The sequence below is a fragment of the Uloborus diversus genome, unplaced genomic scaffold, assembly GCF_026930045.1.
Source record: "Uloborus diversus isolate 005 unplaced genomic scaffold, Udiv.v.3.1 scaffold_718, whole genome shotgun sequence".
NCBI lineage: Eukaryota > Metazoa > Arthropoda > Arachnida > Araneae > Uloboridae > Uloborus > Uloborus diversus.
In genome coordinates, this window is record NW_026558921.1 from 56,215 (window position 1) to 79,839 (window position 23,625).

The following is a 23,625-nucleotide window of genomic DNA, read 5'->3' on the forward strand; positions in this document are numbered from 1 at the left end:
AACGTCAAACATTAATGCAAACTCGTAGTTCGTAGTTCTAAGCAGCTATTTTCACTATGTTGAATTCGATATTTATCAATTCTTGATAAAACTAAATAATAATTGTGGCCTGACAAGAATAACAATTAATTTTAGAAAATTTAATGTGACATTACAAATTATTACCAAAAGAAGATGATACTTCTTTGCTTTGCTTGGCTAGCGCTTATTGTTTTGCATTTGTAGCTGAGTTATTTCTCTCGAATTCCCGAATCGCTTAATTTAAAATTTTTCTGTTTCGATGTTTCTAATTTCTGAGTTACGATTTAATTATGTCATGTCATGTTATGCAAATCATCTACAAAATTCTTACGGATATATGGCGGTAGTTTTCTTTTCAGTTGATTGACCATTATTTCTTTTTACTTATCGAATTCTGTAATCTTACTACCATTTTATTCCACTCATGAAAAAAATTAAAAATGGTTTAACTAAAAACGCGAAATCTCGCCAAGGTTACTTTGCTCGCACAATACCAAAACTATAACCCTAAACAAATTTGGCGAAACCTTTCAGCTGAGAATAAAAGGAATAAAGTAAATTCTTTCTCGGTTATTCATTTTGTTCTACGATAATATATTCAAGAAAATATTTTGCATACTGTCCATTCCAACTAAATGCTGCTGTAAAATATGGTTAGTTAAATTAATTTAAGATTAATAAAAACTCGTATTCTTACAAATTCATATAAAACAATAATTTTTTTTACTTTGTATAACGTTATCCAAGTTTGTTAATCCAGAGTTTTTGCTTTTACTATTTTAGAAGGAAATAAGGAAAACTAACATTATTTTGAGAAGCTCGAGAATACTACTAAGGGACGAATTAATTTCTGTAGCTGAAAGCAAACTAAGACACATCGATTGCGTTAATAAGTACTCAAAACAAACTGCCTGTGTTTACGTCAACAGACACACGTGGAACGCAACGTGGCAATGTTTTAGTTTCTTCGGCAGTTTTGTAAATCAGCGCAAGGTAGCGTATTTGAGCACTGGAGTTGCGAATAGCTTAGGGGCCTTTAAATAAATCTTGCGGATCAGAATTTCCAAGCTCTCGTATAAGATATTTCACTTCAAAAAAATAAATAAAAAAATAATAAAAGTAAAGAAAAAAATGAAAAGAATTTACAACCTTGATGGATTACTTTTTTCTGCAGCACTTGAACGATATTTTTTAAGCTTGAAATCGCTTAAAGTTTTCATTAATTATAAAAACATTCACCTGTTTCAGTTTATACAAACACGTAGATATAAATGCAAGTATTTTTTGTTCAACATTTGCACACAATTTGTGCTAGGTTATCTATATTTTACCCCTCATCCCTCACCGTAACCCTTCTCAAGTTATTTCTTCGGCCCAGTGATCAAGCCCTAGGATTGTAGCTAAAGCGCTCTCCGTGTGTTGCATAATCATTGAAAAAGAATGTAGTAGAATGGCAAATAATGCAAACAATTCATAAACTCTCTTTTATCGAACATATTTTGTCCTTTTTACTCCAATCATTCTTTCTGGAAGTGTTATTTTTCTGGCCTGTGAATCTATTGATCTTGAAACGTGATTAGAAACCTGAAGCAAAATGTGATTTTATAGATTTAGGACGAGTTTTGCTTTCAGCTGTGCAACACAGGCTGGAATTTTTACATACATTTTTTATTTTATCAGTGAGCTTATCTGTGCTTTGCATTTTCCAACATATTTTAACCAAAAAAAAAAGGAAAAAACGGTTGAATCTGAAAGAAGTTCATATTTCATTTTCAGTAAATTTAGCCCTTCGAGAGTTTTTGAAGTATTTGTTTATTTCTTTGTTTTTGGAACTACACAAGTGGCGACAAAAGAATTTCCAAAGTGTTATCCTTTAGTCCCCTCCCCCCTTGTACATAGTTAACAACCTAGCATCCCCATGGCTGGCCAAATCTCATCTTATTAATTACCACAAAAATAAATTTCTTGCTTTAAATGTAGAACCAAATATTTCTCAGTGATTGCAGAAGACACGTGTCCTCGTTTCAAAGATTAATGTTATCGCAATAAAACAGAATCAATGTCAGCGACTTCATTACAAGTTTCCTTTTCAAATACGAGCCATTGAGATTTAGTGGGGCATGTGAAAATTACTATCCAAAGAGATACATAATTTCAATAAAATTTTATCTATCTGTACTTGGGAGGTACAGAGCACTATATATTTTTTTTTCTTTTTGAGAAATCACGAATTGCTAATCCTCACGTAACCAAAGCTGATGTTGCTATGATTTTTCAGATTGTCATAACAACGGTTATTATTAATTTATTTAGAGAGCGAAGCTTTTCGTCATAGTTGCAAATCGTCTACAGTTTGATTTTAATCTTCTTCTTCTTTTTTTTTTTTTTCCTTTTCTTTTTTTTTTTTTAAGGGCGAAATTCAAGCAGATTTGACATTAAAAATTGGGTGTTTTGTCTAAAATTACGTTTTTTCAGGGAAAACACCTATGTAGATGAACTTAAACAGCAAAACTTCATCTAAATACAAAATTTTAAGATTTCTAATTCCCGTCATTTAAGAATGATTAGAAATAAAAAATGCGGAACGTTATACGCTGTGAACAATCTTAATGATAAGTGTACTAGTGGATATTGGGCATAAAATCTCTATCTTTACTACCGCATCCTAATCACCCCCCCCCCTTTTTTTTTTTTTGGATAAGCCTCGTATTACCTATTGTAGAAAATCACCTGTCATATGACGGGCGTAAAATTTTTCGGTCATTCCCATTCCATTCCACTTCTAGAAACAAGAAACTGAACGAGTAGGGTTCTATCGCAATTCGTGATTGCAAAAAACATAATTTAAATTCCAGAAGTCAAAATTCAAATGAATGCTAATTGCTGATGGACTTTTTTTTTAGTCTACTTTCCCAGTAAAAGCCAGAGAAAGAAGAAAAAAGCATGAAAGCAGGCTTAATGCATCTTAAAAATATCGCGAAAAACAAAAAACAGTCAAAAATAAATAAAATAATTTATTAAAGATCGAAAAGTTAAAAATTGGAAAGTAGGGTATTGAGATGGGGAAAAAATGTCTGTCTGCCCTCCCCCCCCCTAAAAACTTTTGAGTGAATAGTCCGATTCGAACTTCTTTTTTTTTTTTTTTTTTTTCGAAAGATCTCGGCGAGGACACCTCATTTCCATATTTCACTTCCCATATTAAATAGAGCCATTCCAGAGAAAACGGGCATTTCGTCCCGTATGTGACGCTTACATATCATTAAAAATAATAGTAATTTAAAACAGTAATGAAAAGAATTTTGTTGCTTAAGAAATCATAAACGTATGTGTGACTTCTTGAGCAAAAAATTTCGTCAATACCTTTTAAAATTATTTATTTTTATGAAATATAGGAACCGCCACGTGCGGGACAAAATGACTGCTTTCAGTGGAATGTGGTCATACACACATTTTTTTCAACGGTTTAAATAATCATTTCTCTCCAAATGAGATATGTTTCCTAAACGTTGGAACCTTAGCTTTTAAAACATACAACTTGTTTTATCATTGTTACATTAATAGAGCAAAAATATTAAGTACTGCATACAGCAAACAACAGGAGGTTGACTTTGGATGTCCCGCAAGTGACGCATGCAAATGAGTTTAATTTTAAGTAACAAAGTTATTTAATAAAAATAATACTGTGTCAGAAGTATCTTGTTATCAAATGTAAAGATTTAAAGGAGAGCTAAGTTCAATCAAAATACAAGGCGCTGCTATTAATTTCCAAGACTGACGTAACTGCAGGAGAACGAAAAGCCCGAAGATGGCGTAAATGATTGCATATTGAAAAGCGTTTTCTTGCGCATGTGCAGTGAAATCGGCGTCATTCTAAAGTAAGTGGTTCTCGAGGAAAAGTGTATTTAAACGTAGCTCTCAAATTCCTGTCGTCGAAGTGAAAAGGGAGCAAAGAATTAACTTGAATTTTTGCTTCAAATGGAGCAAAACAGCTGCAAAAACATATGAAATGTTGAAACAAGTTCACTTGAACTTTTGAATGATTTAAACACTTTAGTAATGGGCGTAAAAGCGTCGATGATGATCCACACACAGGGCGGCCGCAGTCCGTATGCACACTCCAGGGTGAAAGCAATTGAAAAAGGGACCTTGTATTAAGATATACAATAAAATATTGGTGGAATTATCGAGACGGATTGTACCGCAAGTGACGGTGGTCTAACAACATTCTCATTTTATAAATGCATTTTTAAGCAAGTTCAGCAAATCATCTTGTTTTACAGAAAACTTTGCAAACAAACTCAACAAAACATTTACTCCTTATTTAGAGTACCATTTTTAAATTAATAGAATTATAATACCCGAAATGACACATTGACTGAAGATTTAACTTAATGTTCTCAATTGAAATCAGCAATTATTATCCCTTCGGTAATTACTTTCTGGGCATTAAAAGCGAGAAATTTATCTTTCTTGGAAACAATTGATTTTCTGTCAGATTCGCAGCAGTAAAAATAACGACTTCAATTAAACGCGGTTAGCAACTGGGAATTTCAAAAGACTTTCACTATTCACTGAGCTTAGTTTATGGGACATGCCGAATTAAAGTGATACATAACCAACAAATCCGACGGATTTTCTTGCCAAAATGCCGAAAAACCGGAAAATGATTCTTTTAAAGTCAGGAAAGGAATAATTCCAGTCAATTAATTTCGGAATTATGTCTTAAGCTTCTTTCCCTTTTCGTATTTAGCACATGTGTTTGTTTGTATATATACTTAGTAAGTTTTCTAACTGTCCGTATTTGAAACATTTGGAGTAGTTGCCAGCTATGTGGCTCTGTGGAATTAAAATTTTGTTCTGTTTTCTTGGTGTGCTTCAACTGTGTTGTTGCCAAGAATATGACTTCGCCGCAGAAATATCGAGACAATGTTGTAAGTATAATTATTTAGTTTCATTTTTTCTAATTAGTTTCATTGCACAATCTAATGTAGAAAATTTTCGTAGTGTTAAAATTATGATAATATACCCAAACTTCGTTATTTCGAACACGCTCAAAGCGAATTATTGCTAAGACGTACTACATATTTTGTGATTTCGATTGCATTTATAAATAATGCTATTTATTGGTTTTCGGATAAGACGAACTACAGTTAAGACGAATTAATTTTAAAGCTCCCGTTGAGTTTGATATAACGAGGTTTGACTGTATTAGACCTGTCTTATACAGTGGACCTGTATTACGGTGAAAATAACACTTTATGTATTTTCTGTCCACTCTTCTCGTAAACAAAATATCGCGCCCCTCAATTTTCACAACAATTTAATTTTACTAATACGTAGTTTTTACTTTGTAACTTAATATAAGTACGACTAAATTACATTGTTTTGTAGAATGTAATTGTTTTCATTCTTGAAATTACAATAAAACAATCCCGAAATTAATCAACGAGACTCATGCCTCTATTTTACCTTAAAGAATCATTTTCTAAGTTTTCGGCATTTTTGCAAGAAAATCCATTGGATATCCTGGTTATGTTGGTTATACTGCAATATAGCCCCTATAATGTCTAATTCATATTGTTAATCCGAAAGAATGTTTAGAAATCTTTGACATTTATTTTTCTGGTTTAAATTATATCCCCTTTCTTGAAATTTTATTTTTATTCCGCCGCCTCTTACAAAATGCATCTGTCTGTGCCAGTTATACTGCGGTATTCGTATCAAAGTAATTAACAGCTCATTTTATACAGTATCCTATAAAAGCACTGTAGAAAAATGTGTATTTTCTTCTTTAATCATTGTGCAGTCACGTAATCTATTATAATGCTGTAAATGTTCGATTTATGTATATAGCATATGGAATTGTAATAATCAGTTATAAATGCATTATAATGCAAAGCACAAAGGGTGGGGTGGCGTAAGGTTTAAGCGGCTTTTTCGGTGCAAAAGAGTATTTTAAGCGGTTAACCAAAATTTCCGATAATCTAAAACATATACATACTGGGTTCTATAGTGCATACCGTTTTTTATTTCCGTATTGCTCTTGTATCCCAAAAAATAGTTATTTATAATGTAGGTAGAATCCATGTCAATTCAACAAGGGCTGTAACATGATGGTCTCTGTTTTATTTAAATTTAACATATGTTAAAATTCATTAAAAAATTTAAAAATACGTTTTTTTCCCCCAAAAAAATTTCTGGGCCGAGATACAGGCCGCCAAAGATGGCGCTCCTGTCATGATTTCTCACTTAAGATTTTCGTCAAAATATTTACGGTACATTGTCTCAGGAACAGTAGAAGTAGAACATATTTTGTTGCGGTTTGTTTTATTTAAAAGGATATTTTCTCTTGTTTAAAATCATATGCAACATTTTGAAGTAGGTGCTTTAATTTTGTGTTTTCCACAGTCTTTTGAAAAAAAAAAGTTTAAAATAATGTTTTTGATTTTTCTCAAACATGTCAATTTCAAAAATTTTCATTTTTTTTTGCAGTTTATTACTACCATTGAGCACTACGTTCACTGAAAAGGAGAGCTTCCACTTTTTCGTTTAACAGATATTAGAGGCATTTGAAAAAATGAGGGTTTTAAAGGAACTCTTCACAGCAGAAAACTCTTTGCAGACCCGAAAATTCAAAAAAACATTTCGCGACAAGTGACCAGAAAACTCTTTTAATTAAGTTATATAGCGAAATTTTCATTTTGAGTCTCTACTTTATCCAGGAGCTTTATTTTTTATGAAAACTAGAACGCGGTCTCCAGCCGATTCGCTGTATTTCAACACGCAACCTTTCAGCGTAGCACCGAAAGAATCGTTAAGCGCAATGCCATCTTGTTCTCACTAAATTTCATATCCTGAATAAAATGGCGACTCTAAATGAAAGTTTCGCTATATGACTGAATTGAAAGTGTTTTCTGGCCACTTGCTGCGGGAAAATAAATTTGAATTTTCAGGTTTGGGTGGCAATTACGTAAGGAGTTCCTTAAAAACCCTCATTTTTACTTTCTTCTATATCTAATATATAGAAGAAAGTATTGGATTCGTGCAAATTTTCAAATTTCGAATTTTGACGGATTCGAACGTTTTGAGGTGTGCTTAGTCCATTTCGACAATTTTTGGAAAATGTCTGTCTTTCTGTGTATGTGTATGTATGTATGTGTGTGTGTGTGTGTGTGTCCGTGTGTGTGTCACGTCTGTGTGTGACCAGTTTTTTGCGGCCGCTCTACAGCAAAAACTACCGTATGAAATCGAACGAAATTTGGTACTTTATATGTGCCCCTATGTGAACTTGTGCCCATTGGTTTTTGGCACGAATTCCTCCAAGGGGGGTGGAGCAATGGGACGTTTTTTGAGTTACGCGTGCTTGCTATTCCTCAGGAAATAACTGGCGGAATCAAACAAAATTTGGCCCACATGTTGCCACTAACAGGAGCAGGTGTTGATTCAATTTTGGTGTCAATAGCTCAAACGGGGGTTGAGTTATAGAACTTTTTTGTCGTCAATTGTGACTGCTGTATCTCAAGAAATAACGAACGGAATCAAACAAAAATTTTTCGACAAGTAACCCTTAGTGGGTATAAGAGCTGATTTTATTTTGGTGTGAACAGCTGAAAAGGGGGTGGCGCAATCGAACGTTCTCTTTTTCCATTGTGAGTATCCTATCTCAAGAAGTAATGCTACGTTCTGGATGAAATTTGGAATAAATGTGAATCCATATGTAAACAGGCTTTGGTTCAATTTTGACGCCAATCGCTCCAAGAGGTGTTTTTTTTTTTTTTTTTTTGAGCAATCACGATTGCTTATTGCTTTCATTTGACTGTTTTGATGTCCTATCATTTTATTTTCCCACCGCCACCCTCCGCACCATCACCGTCGACCGGGTCCTCACGATGCTGCTCCTCTAGCGAAAGCCGCCCCCAGGTTGCATCCATGTCCTACACACACATACACAACTACACACATGCACACACACATACAAACACACACATACACCTACACATACACACACAAACACATACAGATACCTACACATACACACACAAACACATACACACAACTACCCACACATTCATGCCTGCACACAGACACAAACACACATGCCTACACACATACACATACCCCCCCCCCACACACATCCATACACACGACTACCCACTCATGCCTGCGCACAGACACAAACACACATGCCTACACACACATACACATACCCCCTACACACAAATCAGGGGTGCCCACAGAAGGGGATTATGGCGCAAGTTGCGCCATCAAAATTTTTGAGGGGGGATTTTTTTTTCAGAAGGTTTTTTTTTTTCTTTAGAAAATGAAATTTTGAATTTTGGAAAGAAAAAATATTTAAACACATTGAACAAGAAATAGATACATTAATAATACCTTTTTCACGTACTCTTCAGGGCTGTCGACGTAGCAACCCCCCCCCCTTCCCCGTTTTTCAGAAGTGGGGGCGCCAATTTTCTTTTAGCAGTGACACTAACGAAGAAAAAGGGAAACTCTTCGTTGTTTTTTTTAATTAAAATAGTTATTATAAATGAACAATTGAAATATTAGTGACAAAAAGTATTGTTACAAATCCTGTAAATAGTAATTATTGTAGGAACGTAACCTGTAAATAGTTTCCCGTAATGAATATACAACCCCTTTTTCATTCGGCTAAATTATACGACCCCTATTTTCTTTCTTTTCATTGATAACGGTCTACTACTTTACAGAAGCGTGTGGAATATTTGAGAAATCTCTTTTCGGTGTATTTAAGCCGTTAGCGATGGATAAACAGTTAGTTTCGATTGATATTTCGAACTGAGAAGATTTTTGCTCTGTTTATAGCGAGGCATTTCGCTGTGTTGTTTTCGTATTTGGAAGTAAATACGTGTGTAAACGTTGAGTTTACGGTGTTGTGTGATAATTGCTTAATTGCTGATGAATAATTTAGCAGTTGTTGAAGATCTTTCCTGTACATAGTGTAAATAAATTTCCTGTGTTTTTATCAAGAACTGTGTCTTCATTTCAAGAAAGTGGAAGTCTCACCGAATCCGTTACATTTTGGCGCCCAACGTGGGGCTACTTCAGGACTTTCTTGCAGTAAGTGTGACTTTGGACATTTTTTCATAAAAACTTTTTGAATTTGGACTTAATTTTATGGTGATTACTCGCGCAATGGATGAACAATTAAAACAACTGCTTGATGCAATCAACTCTGTTAAAAATGAATTGGCGGCTAATCAAGACCAATTAAAAAGTGATTTGACTGCAAGTTTTACTGCAAATCAAGAACAATTAAAAAATGATATGGCGGCTAATCAAGAACAATTAAAAAGTGATCTGACTGCGAGTATGTTGGCAAATCAAGACCAGTTAAAAAGCGATTTAACGGTGCTGAAAAAGGACTTAACGTCTAACCAAGAAGAAATTAAAAACGACCTTATTTCGGTAAAGACTGTGATGGAAAATAAATTTAATGACATAGAGCATCGAGTTGATGCTATTGAAGAAAAATTTGATACCGTTGAAAGCCGATTCAATGCTGTAGAAAATAAATTTGAAGAAGAAGATAGAAAATTTCATCTACTTAAAGAAGAGATCTTTAAGGACGTGGAAAGGAGATTGGCGACCGCGGAAAGCAGCTCTGTACAGTTTGGCGCTCCCACATCGGTTGCTCGACCGTCCATTAAACTTGCCACATTTGATGGGAAAACTTCGTGGCAGGTTTACAAAACTCAGTTCATGATAGTGGCGGAAGCGAACGGATGGGACTCTGCTACCAAGGCCTGCCATCTTGCAGCATCCCTGAGAGGTGACGCAGCGGACATTCTTCAGACCCTTCCGGACGGCCAGCGCCTGGATTTCGCCGCCCTCACATCTGCGTTGGAGCTTCGCTTCGGTGAGAAGTGCCAGAAAGATTTCAGCCGACTCCAGTTGAAGTCCCGTTTCCAGAAAACTGGGGAAACCCTGCAAGAGCTTGCGGCGGACATCGAGAGACTGTCTCATCTTGCTTTTTACGACTGCCCTGCGGATGTTCGAGACAACCTGGCACTCAACTACTACATCGACGGAGTTCGAGATCCTGAAATCCAGAAAGCTCTACGGATGGCGGATGTCAAAGACCTGAATTCTGCCGTTGTGTATGCGATGAGATACGAGGCCGCCCAAGAAGCAACCCGTGTGGATCGCCATCTAATCCGGACTCAGGAAGCTGATGAGTCTGATTCCAGGTCGTCCCACCTCGCTGAACTTGAGAGACAACTCGGTGACTTGACAAGACATTTGAGCAGCATAACAGCCCAAAAGAAACAAGAGCAGAAGTGCTGGAAATGCGGTAGTGAAGGACACCTGCGAAGGAGTTGTCCGGCTCGCCAAATTACGCGAGGGAAGGAAATCACCACCACTAAAGCTCTGCAGATTTCCTCTTCTAGTAGCGGCAGTGATGGACTTTTCATTTACGCACATGTAAATGGGAACCCCTGCAGACTGATTGTTGACACTGGAGCCAATGTGACAATCATTAGGACAGATGTGGCTCGTGAATTTGGATTGAAACTGCTGTGGACATCGCCACGCGTAAGTCTCCAGACTGTGACAGGTGACAAAATTGAGATTGACAGTAAAGTGGACTTGGAAATAGTGTTTGGGAATGCCACCTACCATCATACGGCATTCGTCGCTAATATCACGGACCCCTTCATTCTCGGATTGGACTTTTTGAAGAAATATGACTTCACTCTCGACTTCAAGACTAATGAGCTACACTCGATGAGAGAAGACATAGCCGTTTTCCCTGCAGAAAGTGATGTAAAATCCGCTCATCAAATAATAGCCCAAACAGATTTATCGATTCCCTCAAGGTCAGAATCATTAATACCTGGCTCCCTTGAAGAAAGCAACAGTTTTCGATTTGGACTCATTGAATACCCTAACCTAAGCAATAAGCTAAAAGGAGTGCTGGTAGCATCTACGCTTGTGGACCTTTCAAAGGATGTAATTCCTGTGAGAGTCGCCAACGTGAGTGAAAGGCCAAGGAATATCCGGAAAGGTGAAGTGTTAGCAACTTGTACTCCAGTAAACTGCATCATTAGAAGAATCAATTCCCCCGAGACTGTGTCTTCCGAGTCCTTGACATCGAAGTTAATTGGGAGTGCACCCTTATCGAAAGATCAAAGAACTGCTGCGGAACAATTGGTGGATGACTTCAAGCATCTGTTTTCATCTACATCGGAGGATGTTGGCCGTACGAATTTAACGCAGCATAGGATCTACACTGGAGAACACCCCCCTATTAAACAGCATCCAAGACGACTACCGTTCGCCAAGAAGGAAGAGGTTGAAACTCTCCTGAAAGAGATGAAGGAGAATGATGTAATCGAACCTTCATCCAGTCCTTGGGCTTCTCCCATCGTCTTAGTCCGAAAGAAAGATGGCTCCACCAGATTTTGTGTCGATTACCGACGGCTGAATGAAATCACCAAGAAAGACAGTTACCCTCTTCCACGGATAGACGACACCTTGGACACTCTTTCCGGACACAAGTGGTTTTCGACCCTGGACTTGAAGAGCGGCTACTGGCAGGTTGAGATACACCCTGAGGACCGAGAGAAGACAGCGTTTACAACTGGACAAGGCTTATGGCAGTTTAAAGTGATGCCCTTCGGCCTCTGCAATGCACCAGCTACGTTCGAGCGTCTTATGGAGACAGTGTTAAGAGGACTCTCTTACGAATCCTGTCTGGTCTACTTAGACGATATCATCATCGTGGGACGCAGCTTCGAAGAACATCTGGCAAATCTTAGGAAGGTGCTGCAAAAGCTTAAGGAAGCCAATCTGAAGTTAAGCCCGTCCAAATGTAATTTGTTCCGCCGGGAAGTGAACTACCTTGGTCACATCATCTCTTCTGAGGGTGTGCAAACCGATCCAGAGAAGGTATCTGCGGTCAGGAGTTGGAGTCGTCCCGAAAACATCCATCAGTTGCGAAGTTTCCTGGGGCTCTGCACGTACTACAGGAAGTTTGTGAAGGGTTTTTCCAACATTGCACGACCTTTGCATAAGCTGACGGAGAGCAAGCAAAAGTTTGAATGGTCCAAAGAATGCGAAGATGCATTTCTACGACTGAAGGAGGCTTTAACATCAACGCCTATCCTCGCCTATCCTCAGCCTGAAAAATCCTTCATCCTGGACACTGATGCGAGCAACGAGGGAATTGGAGCTGTTTTATCCCAAGAAATTGACGGAAATGAACATGTCATCGCTTACTGGAGCAAATGCTTATCAAAGTCGGAGCGAAATTACTGCGTCACCAGAAAGGAGTTACTGGCCATAGTGAAAGCTGTAGAACACTTCCATCATTACCTCTACGGCCGAAAATTTCTGCTTCGGACAGATCATGCCTCGTTAACTTGGCTTTTGAACTTCAAGAATCCAGAAGGCCAGATAGCCAGATGGATACAGCGGCTCCAGGAATATGACATGGAGATCAAGCATCGAAAAGGGTTATCTCACGGTAATGCTGACGCTTTATCAAGGAGACCCTGTCCTGAGAACTGCCACTATTGTTCCCGAATCGAGAAACAGTATGGAACGACTAGCCCTACCGCCTATCAGGTGACAGTGACTCCAACATCATCAGAACCTGATCCATGGAGTGATGACCAAGTTCGAAAAGATCAACTTGAAGACCCCGACATAAAACCAATTTTAGAGTTCATGGAAAGTGACAGTCGACGCCCTAGCTGGCAGGACGTTTCCATCTTCAGTCCTGCAACAAAAAGATACTGGGCTTTATGGAACTCACTCCATTTACGGAACGGCGTGCTACACCGGAAATGGGAATCTGACGACGGCAAGACATCTAGGTGGCAGTTACTACTTCCTCGATCCAGGATTTCAGATGTTCTGAAAGAAATACATAGTAGTGCGACTGGAGGACATTTTGGTGTCTTGAAAACTCTCAATAAAGTTCGGGAGCGCTTCTTCTGGAGCAAGGCGAAGGATGACGTGGAGAAGTGGTGCCATTCTTGTGACGCCTGTGCTGCTCGTAAAGGACCGAAGAAGAGAAGCAGAGGGAAGCTACATCTGTACAACGTTGGGGCTCCTTTCGAACGAATTGGGATCGACATCCTGGGTCCTCTACCAAGAACTGCTGATGGGAACAAATACATTCTTGTTTCCATCGACTACTTCACCAAATGGCCGGAAGCATATCCCATTCCAGATCAAGAGGCTACCACCGTAGCAGAGACTCTAGTCCAACACTGGATCTCGAGATATGGAACACCTTTGCAGATTCATTCCGATCAAGGGAGGAATTTCATCTCTGCTGTGTTTAAGGGCCTATGTCAAATTCTCGGAATTGAGAAAACTAGGACAACACCACTACACCCACAATCAGACGGCATGGTGGAGAGATTTAACCGCACAATCCTGAATAATCTCTCACTTATGGTATCCAGAAATCAACAGGATTGGGACAAGAAGCTACCTTTGTTCCTGCTGGCCTACCGCAGTGCTGTCCACGAGACTACCGGATATGCCCCATCTCAGATGCTCTTTGGACGAGAGCTTCGGCTACCTTGTGATCTCGTCTTCGGTCGCCCTCCGGATGCGCCTTCATCGCCTGAGGAGTACATCCAGGATCTCCAGGCCCGGTTGGAAGACGTTCATAACTTCGCACGAGAGCGAATCAACATCGCGGCAGAGAAGATGAAGACCCGATACGACACAAGGTCTACTGGACATGAATTCAACGAAGGCGACAAGGTTTGGTTATGGAATCCCATCCGACGGAAAGGTCTGTCACCCAAATTGCAGTCGCATTGGGATGGACCCTACAAAGTCCTTAACCGACTAAATGACGTCGTAGTGAGGATCCAAAAATCACCTAATGCAAAACCTAGGGTTGTACATTATGATCGGTTAGCCCCATACTATGGCCATAGTTCATGAGTATTACGTAAGCAACCATGGTTGATCACATAAAAGTTGTAGATAATTTTTGCTTTTAATGTTTAGTAATATTTCTTGTTATTATTGTGTTTTCTGTATCTGTTAGTTATTAATTAATGTGTATATTTGTAAACTTGTGATAGAAGTTTGGCACCCTTTCTGGGGATTGTACTGCCCGGGACGTGCAGTCCTTAGGAAGGGGGCAATGTTACAAATCCTGTAAATAGTAATTATTGTAGGAACGTAACCTGTAAATAGTTTCCCGTAATGAATATACAACCCCTTTTTCATTCGGCTAAATTATACGACCCCTATTTTCTTTCTTTTCATTGATAACGGTCTACTACTTTACAGAAGCGTGTGGAATATTTGAGAAATTTCTTTTCGGTGTATTTAAGCCGTTAGCGATGGATAAACAGTTAGTTTCGATTGATATTTCGAACTGAGAAGATTTTTGCTCTGTTTATAGCGAGGCATTTCGCTGTGTTGTTTTCGTATTTGGAAGTAAATACGTGTGTAAACGTTGAGTTTACGGTGTTGTGTGATAATTGCTTAATTGCTGATGAATAATTTAGCAGTTGTTGAAGATCTTTCCTGTACATAGTGTAAATAAATTTCCTGTGTTTTTATCAAGAACTGTGTCTTCATTTCAAGAAAGTGGAAGTCTCACCGAATCCGTTACAGTATTTTTCAGTAAAATTTGAATAGAAAATGTAATCTTAAAATAAAATTTACGAACATCCATGATTCTCTTTGATTAAGAGTATCTAAGTAAGGGCCGCGGAAATGTACGCTTCAAACATTCTTAGTAATGCAAAAAAAAAAAAAAAATTCAGTACAGTCCACTCTTCACTAGGCCGCAGAGTGGGTATGTCTGCCTAGTCGAAAACTATGGGCTTGGCTCAAATTAAAGTATTGTGCACAGATTAAAATTAGCATAATGTGAGGGAGGACTGGTGACAAAACTAACACGGTGCACGCCTTGTCTCTCGGTGGCCCTGGTTATGCAAAACCATGCTTCATGGTTCTTCAGTTTTAGAAAAAAAGCATAAATAAATAGGATAGCGTATGGGATAGGGTTTACCGAAACATTCCCATATATGAGGCAGTGAGAAGAAAAAAGATGTAAGTGGCAAAATTAAAAATTTGGAGGTAAATAAGTACATATGGTAGGTGAACCTCCTCCTCTTTCTTGGGTCAAGAGATGGTACTAATATCCCTGGTAGTTGCTGCTATGCAGCATGATTCAGAAAAAAAATTTCAACAAAAGCCTACCTAGGAGCTAATCTTTCAACACGTTTTACTCAAAACGTGAAAATGTCCACATGCATCCCTTTGCTTCTCACTGCCTCATAAGTATTTTTTTTTTTTTTTTTGATGAAAAATGTTGTCGTAAAAATCATTGCTAAGTGAAGAAAAATGTATGGGTCGCCTAAATGAATTTGAAATGGAGAGAGAGAAAAAAAAAGTTAAATGCAAAGAGAGATACAAAGTATTGTAACGAATACTCACACCAAAGGTTCTAAATGTTTGAATGTAAAAATCGTAAGTAAATCAAAGCTTGATCAAGAGATGCAGGTGGCATATTTAAAATAAAATGAAGTAGAATAGAGAGCTAAGGTATCGCAGAAAATTACCACATCCGTTCAAGATGTTAAAAGTCCTTTTTCTAAGGCCGCAAACGCTTGTATTGCAAGAAAGCAAATATATTAGGCGGGAAGTTGAAAACATTTTTATGGAAAATCCAAGCAAATAATCGTGTTTGGCAGCGGAAAATTAGAAGAAAAATTACCACAATATGTTTATCAACAATTAAAATTTACAATGAAGAAAAGAGGGACGTTGCCAAACTCAAAGGAAGAGTGGAGAACTCCAAACCCTTCTTTTTACGCCCCCAAAGCTGGTCTGGAAGTGAGTTTTTAAAACTTAGGTTTTGAAAAATCCCGGGAAAATGTTCTCAACATCCATTCATTACCCTAACGTCATTAAATATGGTCTACTCCTGAGCATTTAGGATTGCAATTTCGAAAAACCGTGAGAGTGCTTGCTTCTAACGTAACCTCCGAGAAACATCGTCTAAATTTATCATTTAAGGCCAAATAAATTTCGTCTTTTGGACTTTAATTTTAAAAAAACTCCCTGGGTTGTCCCGAAACTGTCGTCCCCCAAATAACACCGAAGATCGTGAAAAAATTCATTGTTAAGGCTTCAATTCAGAATTTTTTTCTGGTGAGATCTCCAAAACCTTCTACCCCTCTATCAATATTTAAAATCGTCTACGATTGCATTAATTGAAATTCAATTTTGAAAATTTGACAGGGGAGGACTCCGCATCTCTCCACCCATTAACATTACCAAAAATCTTCTAAAGCTGCGGTTTCAACAGATCAAAATTTTTTCAAGAGAATGCCCCCCCCCCCTTCTCTCTCTCTTGCCAACATCATCGAAAAATGTCTTAAATCTCGCTTTCAGTGCTTCAATTACGAAACATTTCTGATCGCGAGCCCCTTCAAAAAACTCCCTCCCCCAAATCCTTTTCATCGATGGTTGACTTAAATTACGTTTTCGGAGTTTTAATTATAACAAACTGGCGGTGCACTAAATTTTAACAAAAACAAAAAAAAAATCTTCAATCGCGTTTTTTTTGGTTTCAAAATTTCAAAAAATTTCGAGGGGAGGCGCATTTTAATTTCACTTAACATCACCATAGATCGTCTAAAGCTGCTCTTTTCGAACTGCACTTTTCGAACTACAATTTTCAAATATTTCAAGAAGGAGAGCCCCCGGACCCCCCCTTTACATGTCACAATCACAAGTAATTCACAATTGGGAATGCGTGCTTGAAGTTTTCATTTTGAAAAATTATAGAATGATGACCCCGAGTCTCTTCCTCCCTTAACATCACCATAGATCATCTAAAACTGTTTTTCAAATAACAGTCTTGAAAATTCCCGAGGGAGAACCGTCTCCAAATTGGTTTTCAGGGCTTCAATTTCCAGAAAATTTCGGGAGAGCTTCCGAAAACTCTTTTTCTTAACGTCACAAAGATCAGCTACAATTGCGATTTTAGAGCATCAATTTCAGAAAACTGCTTTCTCCCCAACCATAGATAACGTTTTTAACACTTCAATTTTGAAAATTATCCTAGGGCGAGCTCTAGGATATCTTCTTCCCTCACATTTCTACAGATAGTCGAAAAACTGCGTTTTTAGAACTACACTTGTGAAAACAAAGGAGAGTCCTCCTTAACACAACGTTAAACTATCTACAATTGCGCGTTTAAAGTTTCATCATTGAAAAATTACAGGAATGGGCCACCTAACCATTTAACCCCCTAACATCACCAGAGATCGTCTAAAACTAGTTTTAAAACTACAATTTCGAAAATTTCCCGGGGGGAAACCCCCGGACCCCCCTATCTAAGTCACAATAAATTTCCGTTTCAAGATTCATATTGTATACATCTAGTAATGACTCCATCCCAAACTAGGAAGTTGAATCCACTCTCCCTGTAACTATTTATACGTTCGAAAAAAAATAAGGTGTAGCAAAATTCAGGGGCACCCAAAATTTGTTTACTCAAGGTCCACGTTGTAAAATTTGGGAACGCAAAGTGAGTCAACTATCCAACAATATTTCAGTTCAAATGGTATTTGTTAGCGCATCCCCCCCCCCACGTCAATTTGACTGGAAATTGCACACTATAAAACTGTTATGTTTCACCCGATTCGAAAGCGAAAAATTTGGGGGGGGGGGGGACTTGCACCATTGAGCTTGGGGGGATGGGCACTCCTGCACACAAACACACATACCCCCCACACACAAACACACACGCCTACATACACAAACTCGTGATTGCGAAAAACATAATTTGAATTCAAGATGTCAAAATTCAAATTAATTTTTCTTTTTTTTCTTTTTTTTTTTGCGAATAAAAATAGCTTTATTAATGCAACAATTAGAAAGATAAACCGTAATAGATTGTCGTCTGCGTATTTCTCGTGATTTTAAATGTATGGAAACGATCGGAAATATTATCTCAATGATTTAAAATTTTTAAATGTTGCCATCTTATGTTTGTTAACAAATAAAATATTTGTAATTAATTCAAGCAAGGCTTTTAAAATAACTTTCAATTTTCGCAATCAAAATGTTGCATACGTTTTTAAACAAGAAAAAATGTCCTTTTAAATAAAATAAACCGCAATAAAATATGTTCTACCGTTCCTGGGAGCATGTACTTTAAAGATTTCGACGAAATCCCAAGTGAGAAATCATGACAGGACCGCCATCTTTGGCGGCCTGCATCTCGACCCAGGATTTTTTTTTTGGGGGGGGGGGGGGCAAAACAAAAAAAAACGTTCTTCCTAATTTTTTATGAATTTTAACATATGTTAAATTCAAAAAAATCCGAGACCATCATGTTACAGCATTTCTTGAATTGACATGGATTCTACCATAGAAATATTTTTATGAATTTCACTTATCATACAAGACTTATAAGAACACAAAACTATACATGTTTTTCTACAACATACTATCGATCACAAGCGATCACGTCGGCTTTGCTACAATAATTAACGATCAAGTTACCGCAGAAAAACTAAACCCATCTTGCTCGGTGTTTACCTCAGAAATAAAAGCTATATTTAAATCTCTCCAATCAATAGCCCAGTCTAATCAACAAAAATGGATAGTATACACTGACTCCAAGAGTTCAGTGGAAGTCATCGCTCACTGCAACAATAATAGCTACCCCATAGTCAATCAATCATATCATTAATACAAAAATCTTATCCAAAATAATTTTCACGTACTCTTTTGTTGGATCCCTGGTCACGTGGGCATTGCCGGTGATGAAGCAGCCGATTTGGCTGCCAGAGCTGCAAGTATCCAAACCGATGACAGTGTTCCTTTCGAGGATATTAAAAAAGCCATTTGTGAATGTCTTAACACACATTGGCAGCAGAACTGGAATCTTGAAACGCAAAACAAATCACATTCAATCCAGCCCTCGACTGCAGGTTTCAAATCATTGCAGCTTACCAGGAGAGAACAAGTTCTATTAGCGCGACTATACGCACTGGTCATACCAGATTCACCCACAAGTACCTCTTACGTCGTGAACCAGTTCCAACTTGCATGTCATGTAATGTTAAACAGACAGTGTTACACATTTTAAGTAACTGTCCTAAATTTAATCAAATTCGTTTTAAGTATTTTAATAATTTTGATCCATCTTTGAAGGAGTTGCTGGGGGACTCACCTCATCGCAATTTGTACTCCTTCCTCCAGGAGATTGGTTTCTCCTTTTTAATTTAGTGTTTGTGTCGTCAAACTGTGATTTTGTCCTCTTCTTGTTAACCAAGGTTATTGTCAACCTATTGTTTTATCCATTTAAATGTTTTTAATATATACATGTTTTTTACTACTTATTTTAAAGTACTGAAGTTTAATACTCTTTACCTCAAAACAAGTTTACCTTTACAATATCATGACTTCATATAAATAATGTTACATAAAGAAAACGTTTGGCGCAGTATAGTCCTCAAGGGCTCTTGGGTCATTAAAATTAAATAAACCAACCAACTACAACATACTAATGTTTTATTTCACGTGATTGTTGAGATTGTTACCGTGCTTGAGCTTTAATTTGAAAGCATAAGGGAGACTACTGTCCGATATTTTAACGCGAAACCTTACTCGAATTTGCGCATGCGCCAGTCTCTTCTGATTTTATCAAAACAGTGGTGATAGAAAGAACGAAGTAACGAGCAAGCAAAAACTGAATGCATCGGGAAGTGCGCTTCCTTAAACCATCACCCCTTTTTCAATTGAAACCGTTCGCAGCTGCTTGTCGCGGAGTTCGAGAACAGACAGTACACTCGTTTCACTCATTCATTCTTTATACAGTCAATTTGATTGCATCATGCCTCCTCGCAAAATCTTTCTTATACTATTTGAGGCAGTGAGAAGGGATGTAAGTGGACATTTTCAAGTTTTGAGTAAAACGCGTTCTAAGTTCCGGGCCTAGGTAGGCTTTCATTGTAAAGTTTTTCAAAACCATGCTGTATAGCAGCACCTATCATCAGGGCTGCTATATACAGCACTCCTGGGGCTAGCACCATCTCTTGCCCCAAAACAGAGGCGAGGGTCACCTACCATTTGTACTGGTTATCTCCAAATTTTGAAATTTGGCACTTACATCCCTTTATTTCTCCCTGCCTCACTTGTAGTGAAAGTTTCAGAAGAAGGTAAGATGCAGTATTTAATCAGAAGCTAGGGATTGTCTATAACTGTCACACCTTGAGGGGGAGGGGCTTTAGTGAAATTGTTACAGTTTGCGACAAGGGGAAGGGTGGGAGAAAGGCTAAGTGTGACACACTCGGAGGGGGTCAAATTTATTGAAAAAAATATATTAATGAACATCGCCCTAAATACTACTTATTGTGAACATGATGTAATAGACCTTGAGTTATTATATGTAATCTCTAAGTACTTAAATATGCTTTCAATGGAATTCTTAATTACTTATTTTATTGTTTTTAAGTCACACTACGATTTCATTTTAAGTCACATGTAAGCTCCACGTTAAACAAAATTATAAAACAGGTTTTTTTTTTCTTCAGAAAAAGTATTTTTCTTTGACTTGTTTCGAAGAATAAAATTAAAAAAGTAAAATTTCAATTCTGTTGGTCTTTTTCTCTTTCTCTCTTTTTTTAAATCTCACATTCCACTTACTAATTTCAGAATGTTCCAAATGCGAGTTAACTAATATAATCATCCCCCCCCCTACCCCATAATCTTTTGTTGCAATACTTTTCATTGTCTTATGTAAAATACAGGAACGCGTTGAGAGGACAAAACTCCCTTTCGCGGAAGTTTTATGTGGCATACATTTTTTATTGAGATTTTATATAAGTCAGTTGCCTCATTGAAAGGAAAGCTTTTTCTCATTTGCTTGGGTAACTAAAAATATAATTTGTTCCCCTTTTCAAATAGCTCTATGTCCAAGTTCTAAGCCTTCAAATTAATTACTAATATATTTATTTAAATTCACTTTTTTTTTTTTTTCGTCTTATTGCTGGTTCCTCAGATTTTTTACATTTTTTAAATTTTTAGATATGGTACCCTCTAGCCTTGTCATTAAAATTTTAATCGCATTATTCCCTTTTATTTATTTTTTAGTGGTTCCAGATCCCGTTGGTTTATTGGACTGCGTCGAAAATAAAGTTACGCTACCAGTAAGTATAACTTCTTGTTTCTTAATTCGTATTCAAGAGCAAAAGTCAATTAAAACCACTAAAGGAACAGTAGTTATAGATTTCTCAATCCATTAGCGCAAATGATACATTTTTACGCAAAAATTTGCATTTCATTCTCGGAATTTTAAACTTTGTCTTTTAATTATGATGTATTCGAATTTCGAATATAAAGAACCATTATGCATCAAAATATGAATCATTAACTTTTCTGGAAAAAAAAGTGTGTTTAAAAAATAATAATTTGTACATGTTGCGGACGTGACCATCACATCCGCAACACGCAACTATTATTTTTTTTAAGTAATTTTTTTTTCCAGAAAGTTGATACTTCATATTATGAGACATAATGTTTCCTTATATTCGAATATAACACAATTAAAAGCCAAAGTTTAAAATTCCGAGAATAAATCACGAATACCCTCTGGCCATGGTTGATATGGAATAGGCAAACATCCAATTAAGACGAGTCTATCTGAATGAGAGGGAAAAGTAAAAATTTGATGCACGTGCTTCGATAATTTCAATGTGACTGCTTGATTTAGAAGCCAACGCGCATCTGCAAAAGCTGGCATCCCTGAAAACTAATAGATGCATCCATTTCCGCCTTTCCATCTCATCGGTGGTCAGGCTGCGGGTAAAAATATCTCAGCCGTGCAAATGGAGTGAGCAAGAATCATATTGCAAAATTATCAAGAAATTTTTTGCTTCTAACCTTGTCTAGTCATTCTCTGCTAGGAATAGTTACAATATCATTTCTGTTTACTAATTGCTCTCTTTCTCTCTGAATATGATTTTTTTTTTTTCATTATAGTACTTGACAAGCTGGGTGGACTGCACAAACAGTTTGGGTCAAAATGTTCGTACTTCAGCTGATATCATCAATTATCGATGCAAAAGTGTCTGGGAAGGTAAAGGTGTTATTCCTGTAAGTGAAGTTTTATATATTGATTTTTGTTTTGATATAATGCTCCCACTATGTATCAGGTTTTCCTTATTTACTTTACGTCCTTGCAGTAAATGAGCAAAATATGGATTTGTTTATTATTTACTTGTTTTTTCTCCTTTCTAATTGGCGATGTTAATTTTACAAAAAGGCTTAAAGTAAGCAAAGTTTTGGGGTACGTTATACTGTAAATTTGGATTCGTATAGTTCATTCCAATCTAAGTTGGCACTGAAGGGAAAGGTACGAGATGTGCTACTCCGCGTTGAGAAGTAGTTCTCGTAAATTTGGAGGTTTAAAAGGATGTAAATTGACAAAAGATGTTTAGAAAATAGAGAATGGGTGTGGTTGAGACACATAATTGAAGCTGTTATGTGTTAAATATATTTAATTTGTAAGTATTTGATTACGAAGAAAAATCAAATCGCCGTAACTCGACTTCTGCCTTGGCGAAGATTTGAACTTTCAAGGTTGACCTTGGCGTGCCCCCCGTGGACCAGCAAACCCCAGAACTCGCTTCTCCCCACTTTGTATCGCCCGGGGGAAAACATCTGACTGTCATTATGACTCTTAAATGAGCATCTCCACATTGTGGTCAAAGCATTTCCGTCTGGTCTGTTGTCATTTCTGCTTTCCATCGTTATTTCCAATTGAATATATTTTTAAAAACAGTTTTCTTGAGTAAGAAATAAAAAATGAAATGAAATCATTAGTTTTCAATTATTTACTTGATGCAATTATAAATATAATGGGATTTTTTTTTCTTTGAATTTGAGATTTATTACTTGGTAGGTTTAAATTGCTTTCGTTTTTTACATAATAAGCCCGAACTTGAAGAAAATTATTGTGAAAAAATCAAGAAAACCCGGATTTCGTTTGAATGTAACAAATACTTGTTAAGTGAAAGAGTACATTACAAATCGTTGTTACGGCAAAAGTCGTTTTTTTTTTTTTTTTTTTTGAAAAGTTTATGGAGAAAAAAAAATAATGCTCTCACGTATGTTACATTTAATACACATCTCCCTCGAAATACGAAATTCTTCCGTCCCCCCCCCCCTCTAGGTTTAGAACCCCTGCCTTAAATTAAATTTTTATAGGAAGAGAATTTACTCACTTCCAAAGTTAACATATAAGCTACAATAATTTACGCTCAGATAAGTAAAATAATTTTTAATGAATTGAGTTTCGGGGTTAATCATTTACTTTCACAGTCACGCAAAATTAAGAGCTATATCTTGTATTTCCACAAACCTCGATGTATTTTCGTTTATTTTTAATTTCTTTCATAAATAATTTGAGCTTAAAATCGAACGGTTTGATAAAATTCAACATTAATATCTTCTCTAAGCTCTGAAATGTAGTCATAGCTATTTGTTTCCATTTAACTCTAGTGAAATTTCTAAGTTTTTATTTGGATAGATTTTTTTTAAAAAAGGTAATCTTTTTGCCTC

At 37.0% G+C, this 23,625-nt stretch overlaps 1 protein-coding gene across 1 annotated transcript in view; it reads left to right on the forward strand.

The window, feature by feature from the left end:
* Positions 1–4,849: 4,849 nt before the first annotated feature.
* The window catches only part of LOC129233783 (uncharacterized), a 30,204-nt gene continuing 11,428 nt past the window's right edge, over positions 4,850–23,625 (forward strand). The window contains exons 1-3 of the mRNA XM_054867759.1: positions 4,850–4,952; positions 21,157–21,212; positions 22,045–22,158. Of these exons, the coding sequence (XP_054723734.1) occupies positions 4,850–4,952; positions 21,157–21,212; positions 22,045–22,158 (273 nt within the window). The remainder of the gene's footprint in view (positions 4,953–21,156; positions 21,213–22,044; positions 22,159–23,625) is intronic.